Source organism: Cupressus sempervirens, chromosome 8 (assembly GCF_028749045.1).
Source record: "Cupressus sempervirens isolate cs-2001-9-10 chromosome 8, ASM2874904v1, whole genome shotgun sequence".
NCBI lineage: Eukaryota > Viridiplantae > Streptophyta > Pinopsida > Cupressales > Cupressaceae > Cupressus > Cupressus sempervirens.
Genome location: NC_143125.1, coordinates 740,639,877 through 740,660,472, shown reverse-complemented (window position 1 = coordinate 740,660,472; position 20,596 = coordinate 740,639,877). Strand labels below are relative to the sequence as shown.

Genomic DNA, 20,596 nt, shown 5'->3' with positions numbered 1-20,596 from the left:
TATTTTTTCAAAATTCTAACCAATATTTCATTCCTACAAATCACTTTTTCCTGCTACTTTTGTAAATTGTTCTACTTAACAACATTAAGTATCACATTGTTCACACTGGTGCTATCTATATTAATAAGGATAATACATCTACTTTCATTCATTTTTAAATTCACATTTATTTGTCCCCTTCCACATATCTTTGGTGTGTCCATTGCACATATAGGTGCAATTGCTAGTTTTACATCCAATAGCATATTATAAACCTTCTAGTTACACCATCATTAGTGAGGCATTTATATTTGACAATGTAATGGGTGTGAAAATATGCTCTTCATATGTAGATGGTTCTAACCTAAGACTATTTGATAACAAACTAAGCCTATCATCTTTTTGTTCAGAAGGGACTTAGTCTCATGATATGTGTTAAGAAATTGAAATTAATAAAATTGAGGATAAGATACACTAGAGGAAATTTTGTAATTAAGCATGCCCGACCTATATAGTACTGGAATAGGTGACCTACCAAGAAGTCCTCTAGCTTCACATATGTGAGCATCACCTATATCCAATTAGTGTTCAGTGTTTTTTTACCATGAGAATCACTACTCATCAAACAGTAGTCAATGAATTTAATTCAAAAACTACACAATTAAAAACCCGATATGAATATCACACAATACAATAGTTCAGATTTCTTCATGTGATATTGAAGACTAGGGTGCACTCCTTTCATGTCAAATGCTAATATTCAACCGTTATCCCATGCACGCTACAAGAACTTTTCCTGGCTTAGAAATCTACCCGGAGATGTTATTTATAAAGATGTCTCGCTCCTTAGAAATCTATCCGAAGATGTTATTTAGAGAGATGTCTCGCTCCTGATCTCTACTGGTATTCTGCTCATGGATCGAATCCTAGAATATTCAGAGAGATCATCTAATCTCCTCGATTCAATTCATTAGCGAAAACAATGTCAAGAAATACATGGAGCCCGACCAATTCTTATTCCAATATGGTTAACCAGGAAAATGACGACAAAGGAAACGCAATGGCAAAATCTTTTCAACATTCTTATTAAATTCTTCATTTGCTCAAACTTTCAGAATTCGGTCTCGGGACGGGCCCTACGCTTATTTCCGACCAAGGAATCTTCGTTTTGCTTCCACCATATCACTACAGCAAATGACTGCTCCCTCGATCTCTTCAATGACTGAACTTGTATACTGCATCCTATTTTATTTTAATTAGCCTTCTCCGTGTGGGGAAGGGGAGTCTGCTCCATCCTTCAACAAATTGATTATCCTTTCAATAATAGCTTATATTAACCATACTCGACAAAAAAACAGATTCTCTTTCCTTAATTGAAAAATGAGCAACAATTTAGTTGTGTTTGTTGTAAGCATGTCACTTCTGCGATCCACGAATCAAATGCAATTCTTAAAAATTTCTGCAACAAATGCTGTTTGGCCAATTTCCCTAAGCAGCGGGGTGGTATAATTTTTAAATGTTCCTAAGAAGCAATTTGTCATACGCTTGTTAAAGCTTTTCCACATTTGGGCACTTGATGTCTACAGCTTATTTTTGAAAAAATCTTATGCCAACAGAAGAGTATATTGTAATATAATCACCAATATTAGAGATAGATGTATTTACAATTCACTCAGAATAATACTTTTGCACGGACCACACTTTATCATCAAAGGATGTCATATGTTTGTGAATTAATAAGGTTCACCCTGTTTATCATGGTATATGAAGTATAAATATTAGATCTTTCGATTGAGTAATCAGAATCTCTCCGAAGTTCAATTTTATCAAGACCGTAAGCTGTAGCTAAAAATCATACCGATAATGCATATCAATAATTTTGGACGTTGTCAGATATCACAACCGGTAATTTGCAACTTCAAAGTATCAAATAGTTCGTTCTACAATTTTTAACTAACTACTAAAGCCACAAATTGCACGAGTTAATGACCAAAAATATAGTTACATTATTTGGAACATTAAAGATTTGCATACACCAAATTATTGAAGCTGTGAACGTATGTTTAGTCAAAATTAAAATAAGGATACATCCAAATCAATTTGAAGTCGAGGGCTATTTGCTTCTACATCATGCATAACATTCCCCAGAAACAACATCCAGGAACAAAGAACTTGGTACTCCATTCAACTAGCAGGACCAAATGTATGGACAAGCTGCCCTACAAACTTCTATAATCAATGACAGTAACTTCATCTTCTGGAACATCAAGGTCATGATAGCTGCATTAACATGTAATAAGATTAGCAATCTGCAGTGTTGTATGCGGATACAAAATATGACCACATTGACTAAACTCCCAAATAAAAATTATCACAAAAACTTGAAGTGAGAGAACATTCACAAAAACAGAACAAGGCTTACTTCCTTATACGGCGAGGATCCTGGCGGAATCCTGGGGATATTGGAAGCATAACTTGTGAATCCATCATTCCTCCTCCCAAAGGTGCCCCGCTTGAACGTCCCTTCCGTCCACGTTGACCACCATTGTTGTCAGCCGGATGAAAAGGTGGAGGTCCACCTTGTTCCCTCAACATTCGCATTGTAACTTCAGGGGGAGCAGGCACAAAGGGGCCCAGTGGTCTGCAAATTTCAATAAAAATCATGATGGAAATATTATTGCCGTGGGACATTTCAAGGACCAAAACACAAATAAAATTATAGTATATTATCACCCACCCAGCTCCTGGTAAAGGCATTAAAACGGGCGGGGGCGGTGGCATGTCAGAACCAAAAGCTGGTCCATGCATTGGTTGTCCAAAAGGATCAAACATTGAGGAATCACCAACATCTTGGCCTCCAGGATAATCCTGAGATGGTGAATTCTCATTCCTATCATAACGATCTTCATCATTACTCCTGTCCATCCTTTCAATTTCCCTTCTACTTGCTCGATCAGGATGGTCAACATCTCTACCTCGACTTCCAGAACCTGATAAAACATCACCACCAATACCAGGTCCTACCTTCCGTCTGCGTGACTTGTCTCTCTGTGACGAATCGAGGAAGAAAGATTACAATCAGATCATAGGAACATAATGAGCGAATTTCAATAATTGAAGTGTCAAATTTCCAGTCAATATATAGGGAGATACTATTAAAAGAAAAATTATTACACAGTTTAATCCATAAAACTATATTGCAATTCCAATAATACCTTAGTAAAATGGTCATTCATACCTGTCCCGACTGTTGTGTTGTTACTGCAGAACCAGGTGCATCTGGATCACTGATATATCCATAAACTTGGTCAATTAACAAAATAAACAGGAAAAGAGGAAAAGAGAAAAGAGTCTATCTAATCTTAACCTCCAACAATGTCTTACTTCATGTAGTTATTAAAATATATCTCTGAACGTGCTTTAGCTGTTAGCTCTGCAACAAGATCTTGATGCCTCAATTTCAAGTGCTTGTGCACAAATTCAGCTGCATGAAATAGCTTTGTACAAGCCTTAGCTCCACAACCATATTTCCATCCATACTTTTCATCTCTTATTTTTCTCACATATGGATCCAAAGCTTCAATTGTCGCAAGTTCCAGCTTTTCCTTTGCTGACATGATTTCTAGTGGATCCTGACCTTTTAACCTGGCTTCCCAAGTAGTATCCAATTTCTTCTCCCATTCAACTGCAGCTGTCTCATCATTGTTGTTCTTGCTTTCTACTCTTATATGGCGTAGGCCTTTGGGAGGTTCTTTCAGTTCAGTCATTCCATAATAATCTAATCCATGAACCCTCCACAAGTAGGTCACAACAACATCCAAGAGCTCTATACCCTCATATCCCTTCACAGTGTTTGCACCTCTTACAATCACTACACCTATTGGGCAACTTAATGATTTCTCGCCATCAAATTTATCTTGCTCTGAACCACCAAGAATATTATCATCTATACCTTTCTCTGCATCTAGTTTTCGAATAAGAGCTTGTCCAAGATCTATATCTTTTTTTATTCGCCTTGGGTCAGAACTCACTGGATGTGCTTTGGGAGCACTAGAAATGAGGTCATTTTCCTTTGCTGGGCCCCTACCATGCCGCCTCCTTTTGCCACTAACATCAGCATCATCATCTGAGTTCTGGTCACTTCCTTGCCCTCCCTTCGCAGATGAAGGTATTGATCCTGTAGCACCTGGACCTCTGAACCAAAAATCAAGCAAATATCAGAGGATTCTGATAGCACTAGACATCAATTATAAGTTTAAAATTATAATAGTTTTTTATTTCGCAATAGTATAGGTAGCTTACACATCTAGGGTTCCATTTTCTAACTCTTGCAGAAACTCTTTTGCTGTTGCCTTTGAATTCTCATTTCTCCTGGCAGATCACAGTTCTGTTAGCATCACCAAATAAAGAGAGATATGCTTTAAGGAAAGAAACATAGATTTAATAATTTTGTCAGAGAAATTTCCGAGGCACAAGAGAAGTTTGTTCCTTAACCTTTGTATGACAGCCTCCAAATGTGAAGGGTCGTATTTATCCTTCAGCCTACATCACATATAAAAAATAGTATTGATACAGAATTTTTATAAGAATTTGAGAAAAATTTCCTTTCTATGATGTCAGTAGAAAAGATGCTGATGTTTGAAATACAGCTTACCAGTCTTCATCTTTGTGAGCCTCAAAAAATGCACGTTTTTGAGTATTTATATATTCTGTTCTATATTCCTGGTATCTGTTGAACATTCGAGATTTACTTTTGAATTCAGCACTTGATCCCATAAAGTCAGTGGATGTCAACAAAGATATTGAAATTGATTAAAAGTACCTTCTCCACATACATATAAGGTTCTCGGTGTTTCATAGTTTAAAATACTACCTGCGGTCTCCTTCAGCTGGTTCAATGTCATCCTCCAGCTCTTGTATGAATTGTTTATAAGACATCAACCCTTCCCTGAAAGCACTTTTCTTTCATTAGATTACCAAATAGCTGAATAAACCTCTAAAGCAAAAATAATTGATACTGTGTGAATGAACTAAAGACTAACACCAGAAAGTGTAATTTGATTGCCAAATTACAGTAGATACTAACACAAATAAATCCTGAAGTATGCATTACCAGGAGACAAAAATGCTCAGGCACAAAGATTCATCATTTTCGGTATGGAAGATTACAGGGAGTTTTGAAGATGCACAGAGAAAGGGATTGCAATAATTTAAAGCCCAAACATATTAACCAATCAGATAAATTATTTCCCCACAAGTTGGGAGCAAACATTATAAATTACTCACATACAGAGAAGTTTCTATTAACACTACATATCTGTCATATATGCTAAAAAAGTCATTTTGATTTATCATATCATCTACCTTTGACTAAACAGAAGACCATGGGATGAACCCAACAATTTCAAGCAATGGTGTTCCTCTGTAATATTTCATTTCTGAGTTTCTCAATAGGACTTGCACCTCCTAAGCAAGTTTCGTAACTAGAAAATAGCCTTAATAATGGTTTTCTTAATAAACTTGATCATTATTTCAGACAAATAAAGAAATCAACCTATTAGAGTAATTGGGTATACCAGTTTAAAACTGTAAGAATTTGCCTTAGGGCAAAATAACACCAAGATCAAGAAGCTCGAACACTAGCACAATATGGACAAATAATGGATGATCAGAATAACAACAATGAGAATATCATATGTACAATACACACTAGAAGTGCCTGTATATAAAGGCATCTAGAATGATTAGGAGTCAGCAAAGTGATAAGCCTCACAACTAAGCACATGTCCACCAAGAGTGGATTATACTCCATTGAGCACAGAAGTTAGTGCGATGATGAGAGGATAAGCTTACATAGGTGTATCTCGTAAAGAGATGTTGTAAACACCATGTGCTCAATTAGAATGCGAACAACTATGTTGTCTACATGACATTTCAGATGATTTATGCAAACTCCTATGTTGTCACCAAGACAACTCATATGACTACACATACTCCTAGGTGTCTATATGATAAATAATAAAATAATGCATTTAACCTAAGTAAACTTAACTAAAGTGTAATAATAATTACTTATTTACACTAACTGAAACAACTCATCTGAGTAACTAAATACAACTGCCAAACAGAGAACCACAGAGCCAAAAAGGACTGTGCATAGCCTTTATGATTAACAACCAAAGGATTCAGATACATTGAAGTCATATTATCATGCTTGAAATTCTGACAAGCTGTGTCTTACATGACTTTTTTAGTTTTTAAGCTTTATTTATTTTTAGCAAATTGTCAAAAGATCCTAATCAGGAGGACGACAATGAGCCTCATATTGGAATGTTTGATTGTGATAGTGATGACAAGGCTCTTTGGGAGTAGTTTGTTTCTGCCCACACCCTGATTCTACAGAAGTCTAAAATATGAAGCAGTTTATTGTAACTATAGCCTTTTTGATCTTTCAATACTACAATGATGGTTAAACCTATCTGTTATACAGATTCTATGGTGATAATATCATAAACTATAATGGTTTTCTAATTGGCTTATTGGTTTCAATTTGGCACGTTTTAAGGGTTTTGTCTTGGACTCATTAAAACCGGATCCTCACAATGTATTCCTAATATAAATAAAATAAATTTTAAAAATATTGTTTTGAATATATTGTTCATTAAATTTCTCACCATGGGAATTACAACAACAGATAGTCCTAGCTCCATTAACTGACATAAACTCAACACAGATCCGAATTCTCCTCTGTGGAAGTATGTCAAAATGATACATCTCATTATAGGTGATGGAAGGAGTACCTTTGAAAAGATACATCTAATTCTAGGTGATGGGGGTGATGGAGCTCAGAATTCTTTTGCCTCCATTTGAGCAAACGTGTTGCAAATCAGTACTAATGATCTAAAAGATTTTTCATTATGCATCCTTCACAATGAGAAGATATAATATGTTCTTATAAAGCAAGTCCAAGAAGAGAGTGTTTTGTTTATTGACAGGAGTTGAGAGACACACATATCCAAACTGATATTATATGGTGATGCTAAAGCTGGGGCGGTTGAGGGAAAGCAAAAGGAAGACCTGCAACAGGATGAATAATGCAACCAAGAGAAGTATTCTCATCAAATAAAGTAAAAATATCAAAACTAAAGAACAAAACAAATCTGTTGAAAATGTCTCAGGTTCTGTAAACAGTAAGCAAAAATACAAGTCTTATGACATGTATGATACTCTCTTCCAGACTCATCCCAACCATCTTGAGGATGTCAGTTGCAGTTGTTATGGATGCATGGGATGTTGTGGCAGAAACAGGATTCCTAAATGCTGGAAATGATTTTCTTGAAGAGCTTAGTATTTTGACATGATCTCTGATTCATCTCCCATCCTCGATAATGGAGATTCTAGTGCCCATAACACAAATCCACATGAGTGATGACAACAATCAAAGAGAATGAATCTTATAATTCAGAATAGGGACGCAGGGCATGAAAAAGGTACAAAATATAGATTCCAGTCAACCTCCAAATTCATGAGAAGTATCATGGGATTAATGAAAATACAAGATATATACCTAAGAGACTTTTATTAACCATCACGTATGGATGTAGTTCAGAATCATGAGCAATGCATATATTGATGGGAATCATTTGCTCCAGATGGACATTGGTCTACATGCCTTGCGTATATGGATGAAGTCAAAGAATTGGAAGCCATTTTATAATCGTAACAACAACGTGAGTAAATGGATACACAGTGATGGGCACCCTGATGACACATTGAAGACAAACTTATATAACCAATACACATGAGGATGAGACGGTAAACACAAAAATCCAATAATACCCAAGGTTCTGGTCGGAAACTTGTTCCCGTGAGTATATGCAGATATCATGGCTGAGCGATGGCCTTGAATAGCATGGTATTGTGCAAGAAGCAACTTAAAAATGACTCCACTCATGTATGGGATGTTCAATTCTAGCTAGGAGATACCGACTTAAAATGCAGTGGTTTAGGAAAATACAAATCGGGAGGAGCTTATGGGAGAATGAAATATTATCACCAAATATATTCAAAGGACCAAGACAAAGACTAGCGGCAATCAAATATTAAAATGATATTCATCAATAATGTTTCGGAGTAAAGTGATTACGATGAATAAAGTTATCACTTAATAAAATACATTATTAACTATTGGAAATGATATATGATATGATTAATTAATCAGGAAGTGTAATATCAATTTAAAAGGAATATAACTTTTGATTTGAAAAGTTACTTCCAAAGACATATAGAGGATATAAATAAGGTTAGATGTTGGAGAGGAAGACAAATTCAAGATATCCGAACATTCACACATTCGGATATGAATATTTTATATTCTCTTAGGAGAAAGTATTTCATATTTTTTATTGTATGGAGGAATAAGGGGTTTAGTATGACTTTGTAATAAAAATTCTATTATTTTATTTTAATAATAAAATAAAATGTTCTTTGTTTATTATTAAAAGCGTGGAGATTTAAACTGCAGGCAAATCATCCTTTGTAATTATTTTCTGGAATTCTGTATACAATTTAAATGTCAGATAAGTGGACACAATCATTTAGCATTTTGAATTTGATCATTATAGATATTATGAAATATTAAATCATTTATGTATTTCTATCCAGTTTGTCTCCCTACCAAAGGAGTTAAAATTCAATCTGGACTAATTTAAGATTGCATAATATTTGGTCTATCACATCTCGATTATTTAATTGTTGGCAGTAAAGTGTGTAAAGCATTATAAAGTTGTACGTGATAATTCAGTGAAGTTCACTCTATTGCCCAGATGAGTAGAGGCACTGGTCTTTTTATTATTGAAGTCATAAATCCTATATATTTCTTCTAAAAGTATCAAATTAATTATTATTTAATTATACAAAACATTTAACCATCATCTAGCATCCAATTTTCATTTTCATCAAGTTCAAGGATCTTGCCAGTCAGAGAACTCTAGAAGTTTAAATTTGCTATAGAAAAGCCTTGAACCAAATAGTCAGTGTTTGAGGTGAAGGTTTACCCGCCTAGGTGTAGCGGAGCCTAAAGTGTAGGGGAATCGAGAAGTGTTCCCGTTCATTGGCCAAGACCCAAAACTGATTGAGAAGTCCTATCGGAGAAGTGGCAAGCTCTTGGATTTCCAATCTGCAGTTTTGGTAACCAATGGGGGGAGTACCTATGAATTCGCCAAGATTGTGATGTTATATATTCCAGTTCATATAATCAAGTGATAGCCCATTTCTGTTTACTACCTACAGAAAGCATCAAAGTCGTTATTGGAAAGAATGGGAATTCATGTGCCATCAAAGCAAGTGGTAGCATATGTCATCCACCACAAGCAAGCATACAAACTAACAAGCCACGGAGAAAATCATCCTTTTAGCAAAAGGAATATCAAAATGAACCCCTTTTACCCCCAATCTAATCCTAATCTTGTGCTAACAGCTCTTGCTGAACCCCTTTTGCTCACATCTAATCCTAATGTTGTGCTAACAACCATCAATTTTTTGTGATTCTCAAATGTGAAGAGCACATAACAAACCGCACAACTAAACAACCTCTAGAAACTACATTTCAAAATGAGAGTCTAGCTATTGACAATCAACACATAGCAAGATGTATTTATACAAATGGATTGGCAGTCAATGTTGTTTAGTAAGCATATTGATAAACAATAGTGAGATATTTTAATAAAGCTCCCAAAAGGTACAAAAGACCCAAATGATGAGATCTGTGGCACTTATTAGATAAAATGGTCATGCTTGTGGAAAAATAATTGAAGCCCATTATCGATTCATGGGCCACGACAAGGGTGTCCATTGTTTTCCATGGGTGGAAAGATCTTAAAACTTGGTCATTAACCAATGTCATAGCAGTCTCCCCCTAAGGGGCAATGTTTTTAAGTGCATTAGATTGTGCAGAGCGGGTTAAGGATGGCCAATAAGAAGCAAGACCCATAACATTGTTCAAGTGATGATGGATAACACAAAGAATTGTAGAGTTATTGGATTGTTGATTGAGCAAAGCTATATATGCACCTTTTGAACACCTTATGCAGCCCACTCTCAATTTTATGCTAAAAAGATTGAATGAAAGAGTTCTATGCAGAGGCTACGGAGATGAATGTTCATCTAAAACTAAAAAGATGTCAGGAGGCATTTTTACATCATTTTCAAAATTTTAATTAGAGCTATTGGAGGTAAGTGAAGTGTAATATAAAATTTTATAGTTAATTTTCACTTTAGTTACTTGAAAACTAAATTTTTTAAACTAAATTACTAAAATCATAATTCAATTGTGTACTCTAATTCTTCTTTCAAATTTGTTTTTAATTATTTTATTTTTTATTTTTCAGATAGGTTGTTGAGACCAATTATGTCTCTGACACACTTATAATGAGACAGGGATCTTTTAAGCATAGTCATTACCCAAACTTTGTCCACATGAAGGCAAAGCAACAATTTTCATTGCGTGAGTAACAAAAATTAAGCAAATGATCCTCGCTGACTCTTGGTAGGATCGTGTAGTATCTCCTTAGTTTCACCAAGCCCATTTTGGATATAATTCATTATATTGACCTGGACAAGACCTTCTTCAAAGAGGTATACAATCACATTCACTCTATCATTAAGAAGAGATAAACCATCATAAATGTTAAAAAGCACGACAAGAAAAAGAATTTTTTTCAAACAAGTTAACACAATTAATGAAGAAAGTTGGAACCCAATGATCACCTTGCCAGATCTTCTTGCCTTCGCACTTAAGTCCAAAATACTCTAGTGTTCATATTCTTTCTATGGCAACAAAGATTGCCCCGTATAGAGAGTTTGAAGTTGCTTAAGATTACAAGATAAGAATTTCCTAGACTTCCTTAATCCTACTTTGCAAAATGCAGTCACGACTCAGATATTATGTCTGATGGAATCAGTATGTGTTTCTTCTGGACGGACCGGTGACCTGTCTTTTGCTAGATTATAAGTTTTCTGAGGACCTTCTGTTATACAGGAAAAAGGGTATAACATCATTGGCAGTAGTAGTTGTTGCACCTGTGAGATATTGTATCCTTATTGTTACAGTTTTACTCAAAATGAGTTAAATGTATGGTTATGCTGGAATTGGAGGATATGATAGAGGAATAAAGGGTGGATGAGATGGATATGCAGATGATAATTACACTACAGTTGAAAAACAAAAGACCAGAAATATATTAAAAATAAGCAGGCAAGAAGAATATCATGCATCCAAAACAATTCAAAATGAACAGAAATGATTAAAGGAGAAAAAAACCAACCGTTGAGGAGCACCCATATCACTGAAGCCTGTACGTCCAGCACCAGGCCAGTCTGATATAACAAGCAACAAAATTTATCAGAAATATGAAAGAAAACAACAAAAGGAATTTCACAGTGATCCTACATAAGCTGAAATCCACAACAAAGAAAATGCCCCAAAACATCATCTTTAATGTGATGGAAACAAAATGGCTAGTTAACTCTTATTCAGAGATCAGAGTGTTTGTATGTTTTTAACCCTTAAAAGTACCTGGAGGTCCACTTTGAAAACCAGAAGCACGTCCTAAGTGCCGACCATGGTGTCTTTCATCTGCATATCCAGCTCTTCCACCCATTATTCCTCTATCTCCAATCCCATCATAACCGAACCTGCAACTCAGTTTGAGTAAAACTGTAACAATCAAGATATAATATCTCACAGGTGCAAAAACTACTTCTGCCAATGGCTTTATACCCTTTTCCTGTATAGCAAAAGATCCTCAGAAAGCATATAATCTAGCAAAAGATAGCTCACTGCTCCAGACAGAAAATCACATACTAATTCCATCAGGATTAATAAGAAAGTAAAAATAAATATTATACAACTAGAAATAGAAATAGACTTAATGTTTGTTGATGTCACAAGCTTGGCACCTCTTATTCTGGCTGTGATTGGCAGCTGAAGTCAACAGCCATCTCTACTAATCCTTAAGATTTGAATCCCGCACAATCAACCTTGGCTGCTCTCTTCCAGTAATAATGTTACTGATGAAGAATAAGTACTCTCTCATAAATTGTTTTCCTAACTCTCTCAGAAAACTGACAATGGTCATGCAGGACCATTAAAATTAAAAGATAGCTCACAAGTATCTAAACTGATCACTCAAAACTTATGTCAGAGATAGGGTTCTCTGCTTTGGAAAGAGGACCTAAAATCTAGTATTGAGAACTCTCTTCTTAAAAATCTGCACTGTCAATTCTTGATTAAAGTCGCAGAAAAGTGAGCCATATGCCTCTACCAATATTATTCAGCCATATGCCTGTAGCAATATAAATCTGTTAGAAAGAATGCCAAAGAGTATATCCGTGTAAGAAGACAAAACTTGGGCGCAGCAATGGAGCATCGTTTAGAACTGTATCAAAGGTTTTATTAGTAAACTATATAACCTTAATAACAACAAATAAGTAGAATTTGAATAGTTTATTAGGAAATAGAGTACCAAGACCAATAGGTAAACACACACCATAGGATGTTCAGTCTACTTAGTTCATCCACAGAATGTAGCTAATTTGTTAACAACTTCTAAGAGAACCCTTTAAATGAGTTAGCCATGTTGCAGAAATGGGAAGGGCTTTTTTATACAAGCATCACGTACTCAACATGTAGCCTATGCATACTTCATATATTAATGAAATCAAATTATAAAACTGGATAAGTGCCAAGAAATCAAATATAAATGGTTCCTGCATCTTGTTTGTACTTAGTGCGGTACCTTCAATTTTTTTTGCATTCGGTACAGATCAGTTGATATAAAAAAATTACGTAAGAAAATTGTGTATAAGTCCTTCAAAGGCCAATAGCATTTCCTAATGACAATAAATACAAGCAATGATAACCCAAAATTACATGAGAAAAACATTTAAGGCTGTTGAAAAGCAAAATGAATAATGTCTAAGACTTATTTTGGAAATAACTTGACACGGCAAAACTCTGATTAGTAAAATAATTGACATATTGCATTAAATTGGATTTAAAGACAATTAGAGTTCAGAATTAATAATAGTTGAAGACACTTATGTGAACAGTTTGACACGTTTCAAAAATTAATGAGTTACAGAACCTTGGTATCAAAAAACGATTGTTCAAAATTCACTTAACCGAGATTACATGACATTATTTTTAAAAACTAAAACAGAATTATACTGCTCGATTCAAAAGTAATCATTGTTATTCATGATTTAGAAAACTACAAGTTCCACTGTTTACAACTAAAGAGTTGTGTACACTGCATTATGAGTTTCATGAAAAGATACAAGTAAACGAGCATGCTCACTAAAATAAATAATAATTTACACAAACTTCTGATAAATAAAAAAATAACTTGTAATAATGACCACCCACATAGTTAGAATCCAGTCGGCCAAAAAAACTGTGCTTACAGAGATCTCACAACTGTTAGATAACTGTTGGACGCAGTTGGGTCTTGTTTTAATCTAGTTGACTTTCAAATAGTTAATAAAAATAAAAATTAGTTTTAAAAGACATATTAAGAGTCTTTCCGATCAACCAGCATAGGTACTTTAAATTTCATAGTTTCAAAAGCCAGTGCCGGATCAGTTTTCTCTTCCCTGGTGATGAATACATAAACCAAAAACAAAGGTTGTTATAGAAGAATCTCACACTATGTTATAGGGACTCTCTCGCAACAGAACCCTATGAGAAGTTCTATAAATCAGAAGACTGACAATACTGTAGGAAATAATAGATTGATTTCCAAAGCTAAATTAACAAGCGCCTTTAAAATCCAAGTCCAGTTGGTGAGAAATCTATGCTCTCAAATAGTCCGACATGATTCAACCCCTGCTGGTTCGAGATGTCTTTCCCACGAGACGAAAGAATAAAATGAAACAATAAAGGACATATATATGCAGGAGTCTCCGGAGAGCATGGGTGAGTTAATTTCCAACAAACCAGTTCTAACTAACATGCCATTAGTCCCATTGATGCGTTCAGGAGTGTGAACCTCGAGTGTGGTTGCTCCAACACCAAAACAATTTGATCCATGATAGCATTAACACATTGACACATACGAGCAATAAAATTCTCGCAAAAAGGGTCAAATCAATTGTCCAAGAGACAAAACATTTAGTAAATTGTGCCCGGCAACAAAGATTACAAAAAAAACTTAACCTTTGCAATAATTGTACACTAAAGATTACAAAAAAAGAACTGAACTTTGGCAATAATCGTACAATACGACAAAGATAATTAAAAAGAAAATGAATTCTCAAATTTGAACTTCGGCGACAATTGTACACTACAGCGGAGACAATAGAAAGGAAAACGAATTCCCGATTTTGAACTTTGGAAGTTGATACATTGAGGAATTTATTCGCCAAACAAAGATTCAAGACAACGTTGCAGCAGATATTTACTTATATTTAAGGCCTCATAAAATATTTCCGAAGAAGGAAATCGCGAAATTTTGAACTTCCGCGAGGGTAACACAAAAAACTTCCCGAGATAAATGCAACAGTTCAAAAAAACAAATAAACCAGACATTTACAAAGCTTAAGGTTTACATCTAGAGAGCAGAGGAAGTACCTTCTATCATCGGAGTTAAAGCCTCCTCTAGGGCTGCCGCGACGGCCGTCATAAGCATCGTCCCTGCGAGACCTTTTGTAAGGAGGCGAACGCCTGGAGGGCGGAGAATGGCGACGGTCGCGTGGGACGTACGGTGGGGGGCTGGGGCTGTGCCTGCGCTTGTAATCTCCTCTGCGAGGCGGCCTGTCGTCTCTATCATCTCTTCTTTCTCGAGAATCCCTGTCTCGTTTACGATCTTCTGTTACCGACTTCTCCTTCTCCTTTCGCTCCGCTGGCCGCTCCCTGCGGCGATCTAGGGCTTCAGCGGGCGCCATGTCCAGCACATCCGTCATTAAAGAGCTTCAGATTCAGCTGCAAATTTAAAACCCTCAGGCCTGTCTCGCGAGGTGCAATCTTCCCGAGTAGATTTCTCCTTCCCCCGTCCGACTTGTCCGTATGAAAAAACCTTGAGCCAAGCCTAAAAACTGCTTCGAGGATCGAAAGAGAGTAACTTTGATGCCCAGGAAGATTATATTTTTATCTGTGGCACCTTGTTCTGCAATTGATGGTGGGCTCTTAAGGACAGCAATCGAAGAAGGATATAAGGGTTTGCACAAAATTATAACGAAAACAACTTACCGACTAAATTAATAATAATAATGAGTAATAAATTTCGTTGCACAAAAAAGAAAAAATGTATGCTTATTATTAGTAGTTCCTCGTGAGAGTGCCAATTTCCATATAATCAATTATAAAAGTATTATATTTCATTGCACAAAAAGATATATTTATTATTTTATTTTTTTTAATAATTGAAAAATGTGATTTTTTTTGGATGAATAGTCCTTTTCTATTAATAAAAATATACTAAGAATACAATTCACAAAAAAGGGTCGAGGGATATAAGATCATCTCGCGAATGAGTTCACACGGTCGTAGCCAAAGAAAAAACATACGCCCGTAGCCGGACTCATACACTATTCATAAAAAAAAAACATATATAAGGCAACCTCAAGCAGCCAAAGCAGTGCCAGCCAAGGGTGGTGGTTCGTCTCTGTCATGGAAGCCCCAATCATCTTTGGGATTGGGGGGCGAGCTAGGAACAGTCTAGCCATCTTTAGTAGCAGCAGCAGGAGGATCAGTGGCAGACTCCGCATCTTTGAACTTTGGCCACAGAGGAGAAATCACCAAATCCAGGTGAGGCCATTTCCCATAAAACACTCGATGAGCACCAAGAGGAGGAGCCAGGGACCAACCAAAACCACCACAAGGCGGGGAAGCTAAGCGGCGCCTCCATCCACCATCTAGCGGTGGCGGGAAGCAAGGGGAATAATATTTTTTCTTTAAAGAAGTTCAATAATGTTATATCATAAGTATCAAAAAAAAAAAATTTAAAAACTAGCTTCTCATTTTTTCGTATTTTCTTGAAACTTTTTTTTATGGAACATTCTTTGAGGTTTCTTTCAACATTTTTTTCTAAATTCATATTTTCTAATTTTCATAGAGATGGACAAATTTATGTCACTAACTTTAAGCTCAACTAATAGATCCAAAGCAAGAAAGTCATCGAAGTGCCTTAAAAGAGTACCTTGCAACCTCCATTTGACATTAGGTTTTTTTGTGTTTTTATGTAGTTTCATAATATTTTGAAATTTGATCTTTCAGCTTGTTTTTTCATTGTCATTTCTTGTTCTAATTTCAATGCTTTGATACAATTAAAAAATAACGAAGATTTACTTGTATTTTTTGCTCATGGGCTAATGATACAATTCATGTATGTGAAATACATAGTGTTGTGGGCATTGTCATTTGAGTTCTCTATTTCTTAACATGTGTACTTGCCTAAATACTTGATCATAGCTACAATTGTGCCTCTTTGAATTAGTTATTGTGATAGCTTTTGTATACATGTATCAAGGCATGCGTGCTAGGGCACAACTTTTAAACAACCAAATTATAAGATCATTCAAAGGTGAGATTTGCAACCATATCCCTATCTTGATGGATTTCCCATGTTAGCTCATTTTTGCAAGTAACCCTCTAATAAATAAAATGTATAAATGTTTTGATAATGACATTTATAAGGAAGTTGGAAAAAGGACTATTATAACATCAAAACAAGAATGTGTCTACTTAGAAAAATAAATAACTATAATAGAAACTATAGAAGGTTTTAGAATATCATCCTACCTTTGTTTACTTTTCTACCAATTTCAATAAAAAAAATAAGTATGTTACATTTGGATGCAAGACCAATTTATCCCTTACATTGCAACCTCACATATGAATGAATGGCATATCAAACCTTTTATGAAGAGGGTAGGATGCCAAGGCAAAGAAACCCTCTAAATATCTCAATACAAAAGAAACAAAAACATACACAAGTAGACTTGTATTAAGCACACAATCATATTTAAACAAATGAAATTAATGAATCTATTGCAATAAATATCTTTCCATCAAATGTATTTTATCAGTGATGGAATAGTTGTATTCAAGACAGGAAAATAATATATAGTTTGTCGCCTTGATTTTTAAATTTCTTAATAAAGGACTCCACTACTGGAGGGTAAGTGTAATAATTTTCCCTATTCCCAACTTTCTATTCTTAACAGCAAGCACAAGGTTGAGTCTAGGAATGCTCTTCATTTCCTCATATGTAACAATCTCGATAATAATTATGCACATTCACAACTATTCTATTCTATTCTTAACAACAAGTGCAAGGTCAAGTCTAGGGAGGCTCTTTATTTCCTTAACTCTAACAATCTCGATCTCCATTCTTAATTTTGGGACTTGTTTGAACTAAAATAGAAACCAATGTTGGAAAGTAAAGTCTACAAAGATAACTGAGAGGGGGGGTAAATCAGTTATTAGATCAATATAGCTTGTATCAACCTTATTAAACCTTAAGCATGTGAATAATATAATCAACAACCATAAGAAGATACACATACACAATAACACCATATATGTTAACTAGGGAAACCCTTGATTAGAGGGAAAAGTCCAGTGGGGATGGTACCCACAAAATGATGTGCTAATATAAAAGTTCCTTATAAGAGGATGGACTCTGTTAGGAGCCAATGAAATACATTCAGTGCATATCAGTCCCTGTTAGGAGACTTTGAATTCCTGTTAGGAAATTCCAACCCTGTTAGGAGTTGTAGAAGGCAGATGGACCCACTATCCAAATAGCTTCAAGGACAAGATCACTAAATTCATTGTCCAACTAGCCTTTATATTATTCCCTACAGAACAATAGAAATGGTTGACAACTCGAACTCTTTCTCTATCCTCTTAATGTGCCAATATTGCACCAAATACCTTCACATATCTCAATACCAGATATTCAAATTTGCATCACACTGATCTCTTTGATCACTTATACACATTTACCAACTTCACATATCACTTGCACAACTTACTCACATATCTTGCTAATGCAGGCAATAGGATGAATAACTAGGGCCAAAGGCTCACCCAGCTATCCAAACCACCCTGCAAGAGTTAACACACTGAAAATGAACACAAAGAACAACAACCAAAGGAGAGAGAAGAGTGAATTACTTTTATTGATTCATCAAGATATCTTCATACATGCCCAGCTGTAAGGCCTTCTAGGTTACGCCCAATTACAAATACATTTACATTCAATGATCCAACTGCGAATTCGCACTTTCAGTTCTACTCTCTAATATTCTTTTCAAAAGCTTCTCCCAAAACTTCTTCTCTCCAAAAGCTTACTTAACTCTAAGCCTAAACTCTCTATTTATACTTGCCAAAACGGCTTATAGATCATTCTAGAATCATTACATAAGAGGAAGGCTGACCTAACAATGGTCTGGACTCATCCCAAGAAAAGATGTTAACATAGATGTCACGAATGAAATAAATCCCACAAGTCGGCTCACAAAATCGCGTCCAAATAATAACACTCAGCTTACACTGGGTAACTCGGCACATGAAGAAACACTCGGTATGCACTAAGTGACTCGACACGTGAAGAAACACTCAGCATACACTGGGTAACTCGGCACATGAAGAAACACTCGACATACATTGAGTAACTCAACACATGAAGAAACACTCGACATACACTAAGTAACTCGGCACATGAAGAATCACTCGACATACACTGGGTAACTCGGCACATGAAGGAATGCTACAATAACTCGGCATATGAAGGACTGCTAGGCACATAAAGGAACTACTAGGTGAACAAAATGAGCAGGATAACAAGGCAACCCAGGATGCTCCTGCATCAGACAACTAGGGTTCAAAGAAATGATTCTCTTGAATCATTGAGATGTCCCAACTTGAGTTGAATCCAACTCAAATTGAGAAATCCATGAAGCATCTTCAATAGGTATGTTCTTCCACTTCACCAAATATTCATAGTAATATTTTCCTCTTGTACTCTTGCCAACTCTCTAATCCAATATCTGTTCAACTTCCTTAATCTGTTTCTTAGGATAATCATCTAGTATAACAACTTCATCCTCTAACTCATGATACTCATACAAATCAGCAATATTAAATATAGGAGATATATCCATGTCATCAGGTAACTCAACTTCATAAGCATTACCACTATCAAACTTCTTGAGGATCTTACAAGGTCCAAATTTCTTCATCTTCAACTTGCTATATGTTCCAACTGGGAATCTTCCTTTCTTCAGATTAACTATCACCTCATCACCAACTTGAAAATCATGGTGTCTTCTAGACTTATCAGCATTCTCCTTATACTTCTGATTGCTTTGTTCCAACCTCAACTTCACTTCCTTATGCAAAGACTCCATAAAATCAGCAAATTCTTCTCCTGCAGCGCTTCTCTTTTCTTCACTAGCAACATCTCTCAAAACTGATATACCTCTAGGATGCATTCCAGTAACAATCTCAAAAGGTGTCTTCCCTAAACTCCTATTCACAAAATTATTATATGCAAATTCAGCTTGTGCCAATACCATCTCCTAATTACTCGGCTTATTCCCAACTAAACATCTCAGCAAATTACCCAAGCTTCTATTCACAAGCTCTGTCTGTCCATCTGTTTGTGGATGGAATGTAGAACTAAACTTCAATTTAGTACCCATCTTCTTCCACAAAGTCTTCCAAAAATAACCAACAAACTGACTATCTCTATCTGAAATAATGCTTCTTTGTAATCCATGCAATCTCACAATCTCTTTAAAGAAAAGTTCAGCAACATGCTTAGCATCTGATGTCTTCTTACATGGTATAAAATGAGCCATCTTAGAAAATCTTTCCACTACAACAAATATAGAATCATACCCCTTCACTGTTTTAGGCAATCCAAGAACAAAATCCATACTGATGTCAGTCCAAGGTTTCTCAGGAACAGTAATAGGTGTATACAAACCAATATTTTGACTCACTCCCTTTGCAACTTGACAAACTCCACAACTCTTTACAAATTTTTGAACATCCTTATACATTTGTGGCCAATAATACTTCTCTTTCAACAAACTCAATGTCTTATCAATTCCAAAATGTCTAGCTAATCCACCACTATGCTTTTCCTTAATCAAATTCAACCTCATAGAACTTCTAGGAATACACAACTGAATACCTTTGAACAACATACCTTCTTGAATGAAATACTCATCATACTTACTTATGTGATTTGTCACATTTGGTGCTCTGCACTCTCTCCATACCTCAGAAAAATCAATGCTGCATCATATAACTCTTTCATCTCATCAAAACCAAAAACTTCAACCTTCATTTCAGTCAACAAAGAGCATCTTCTACTCAATGCATCAGCAACTTTGTTAGTAACTCCACTCTTATGCTTGATCAAAAATGTAAAACTCTGCAAATACTCAACCCACTTCATATGTCTTTGATTCAATTTATGTTGACTTCCCAAGTATTGTAAAGCTTTATGATCATTATACAACACAAACTCCTTAGGCATCAAATAATGTCTCCACTTCTTCAATGCTTGAACAATAGCATAAAACTCTTGATCATACACAGAAT

At 35.5% G+C, this 20,596-nt stretch overlaps 1 protein-coding gene across 3 annotated transcripts; it reads right to left on the bottom strand.

Moving 5' to 3' along the window:
• Window positions 1–1,965: 1,965 nt before the first annotated feature.
• On the bottom strand, window positions 1,966–15,157 carry SE (C2H2 zinc-finger protein SERRATE (SE)). Of its 3 annotated transcripts, none has more exons than XM_089795177.1 (12): window positions 14,609–15,157; window positions 11,555–11,673; window positions 11,304–11,355; window positions 4,853–4,927; window positions 4,634–4,708; window positions 4,474–4,521; window positions 4,282–4,350; window positions 3,364–4,173; window positions 3,218–3,266; window positions 2,717–3,027; window positions 2,402–2,620; window positions 1,966–2,259 (listed from the first exon to the last, which is right to left on the bottom strand). In XM_089795177.1, the coding sequence occupies exons 1-12, from the start codon at window positions 14,938–14,940 to the stop codon at window positions 2,199–2,201; spliced, it is 2,220 nt and encodes a 739-aa protein (XP_089651303.1). In that variant the 5' UTR covers window positions 14,941–15,157; the 3' UTR covers window positions 1,966–2,198. The 3 variants fall into 3 exon arrangements, with proteins under 3 accessions (XP_089651303.1, XP_089651306.1, XP_089651304.1); XM_089795180.1 differs by lacking the exon at window positions 14,609–15,157 and adding an exon at window positions 11,938–12,165; XM_089795178.1 differs by lacking the exons at window positions 11,304–11,355; window positions 11,555–11,673.
• Between the last annotated feature and the right edge of the window lie 5,439 nt (window positions 15,158–20,596).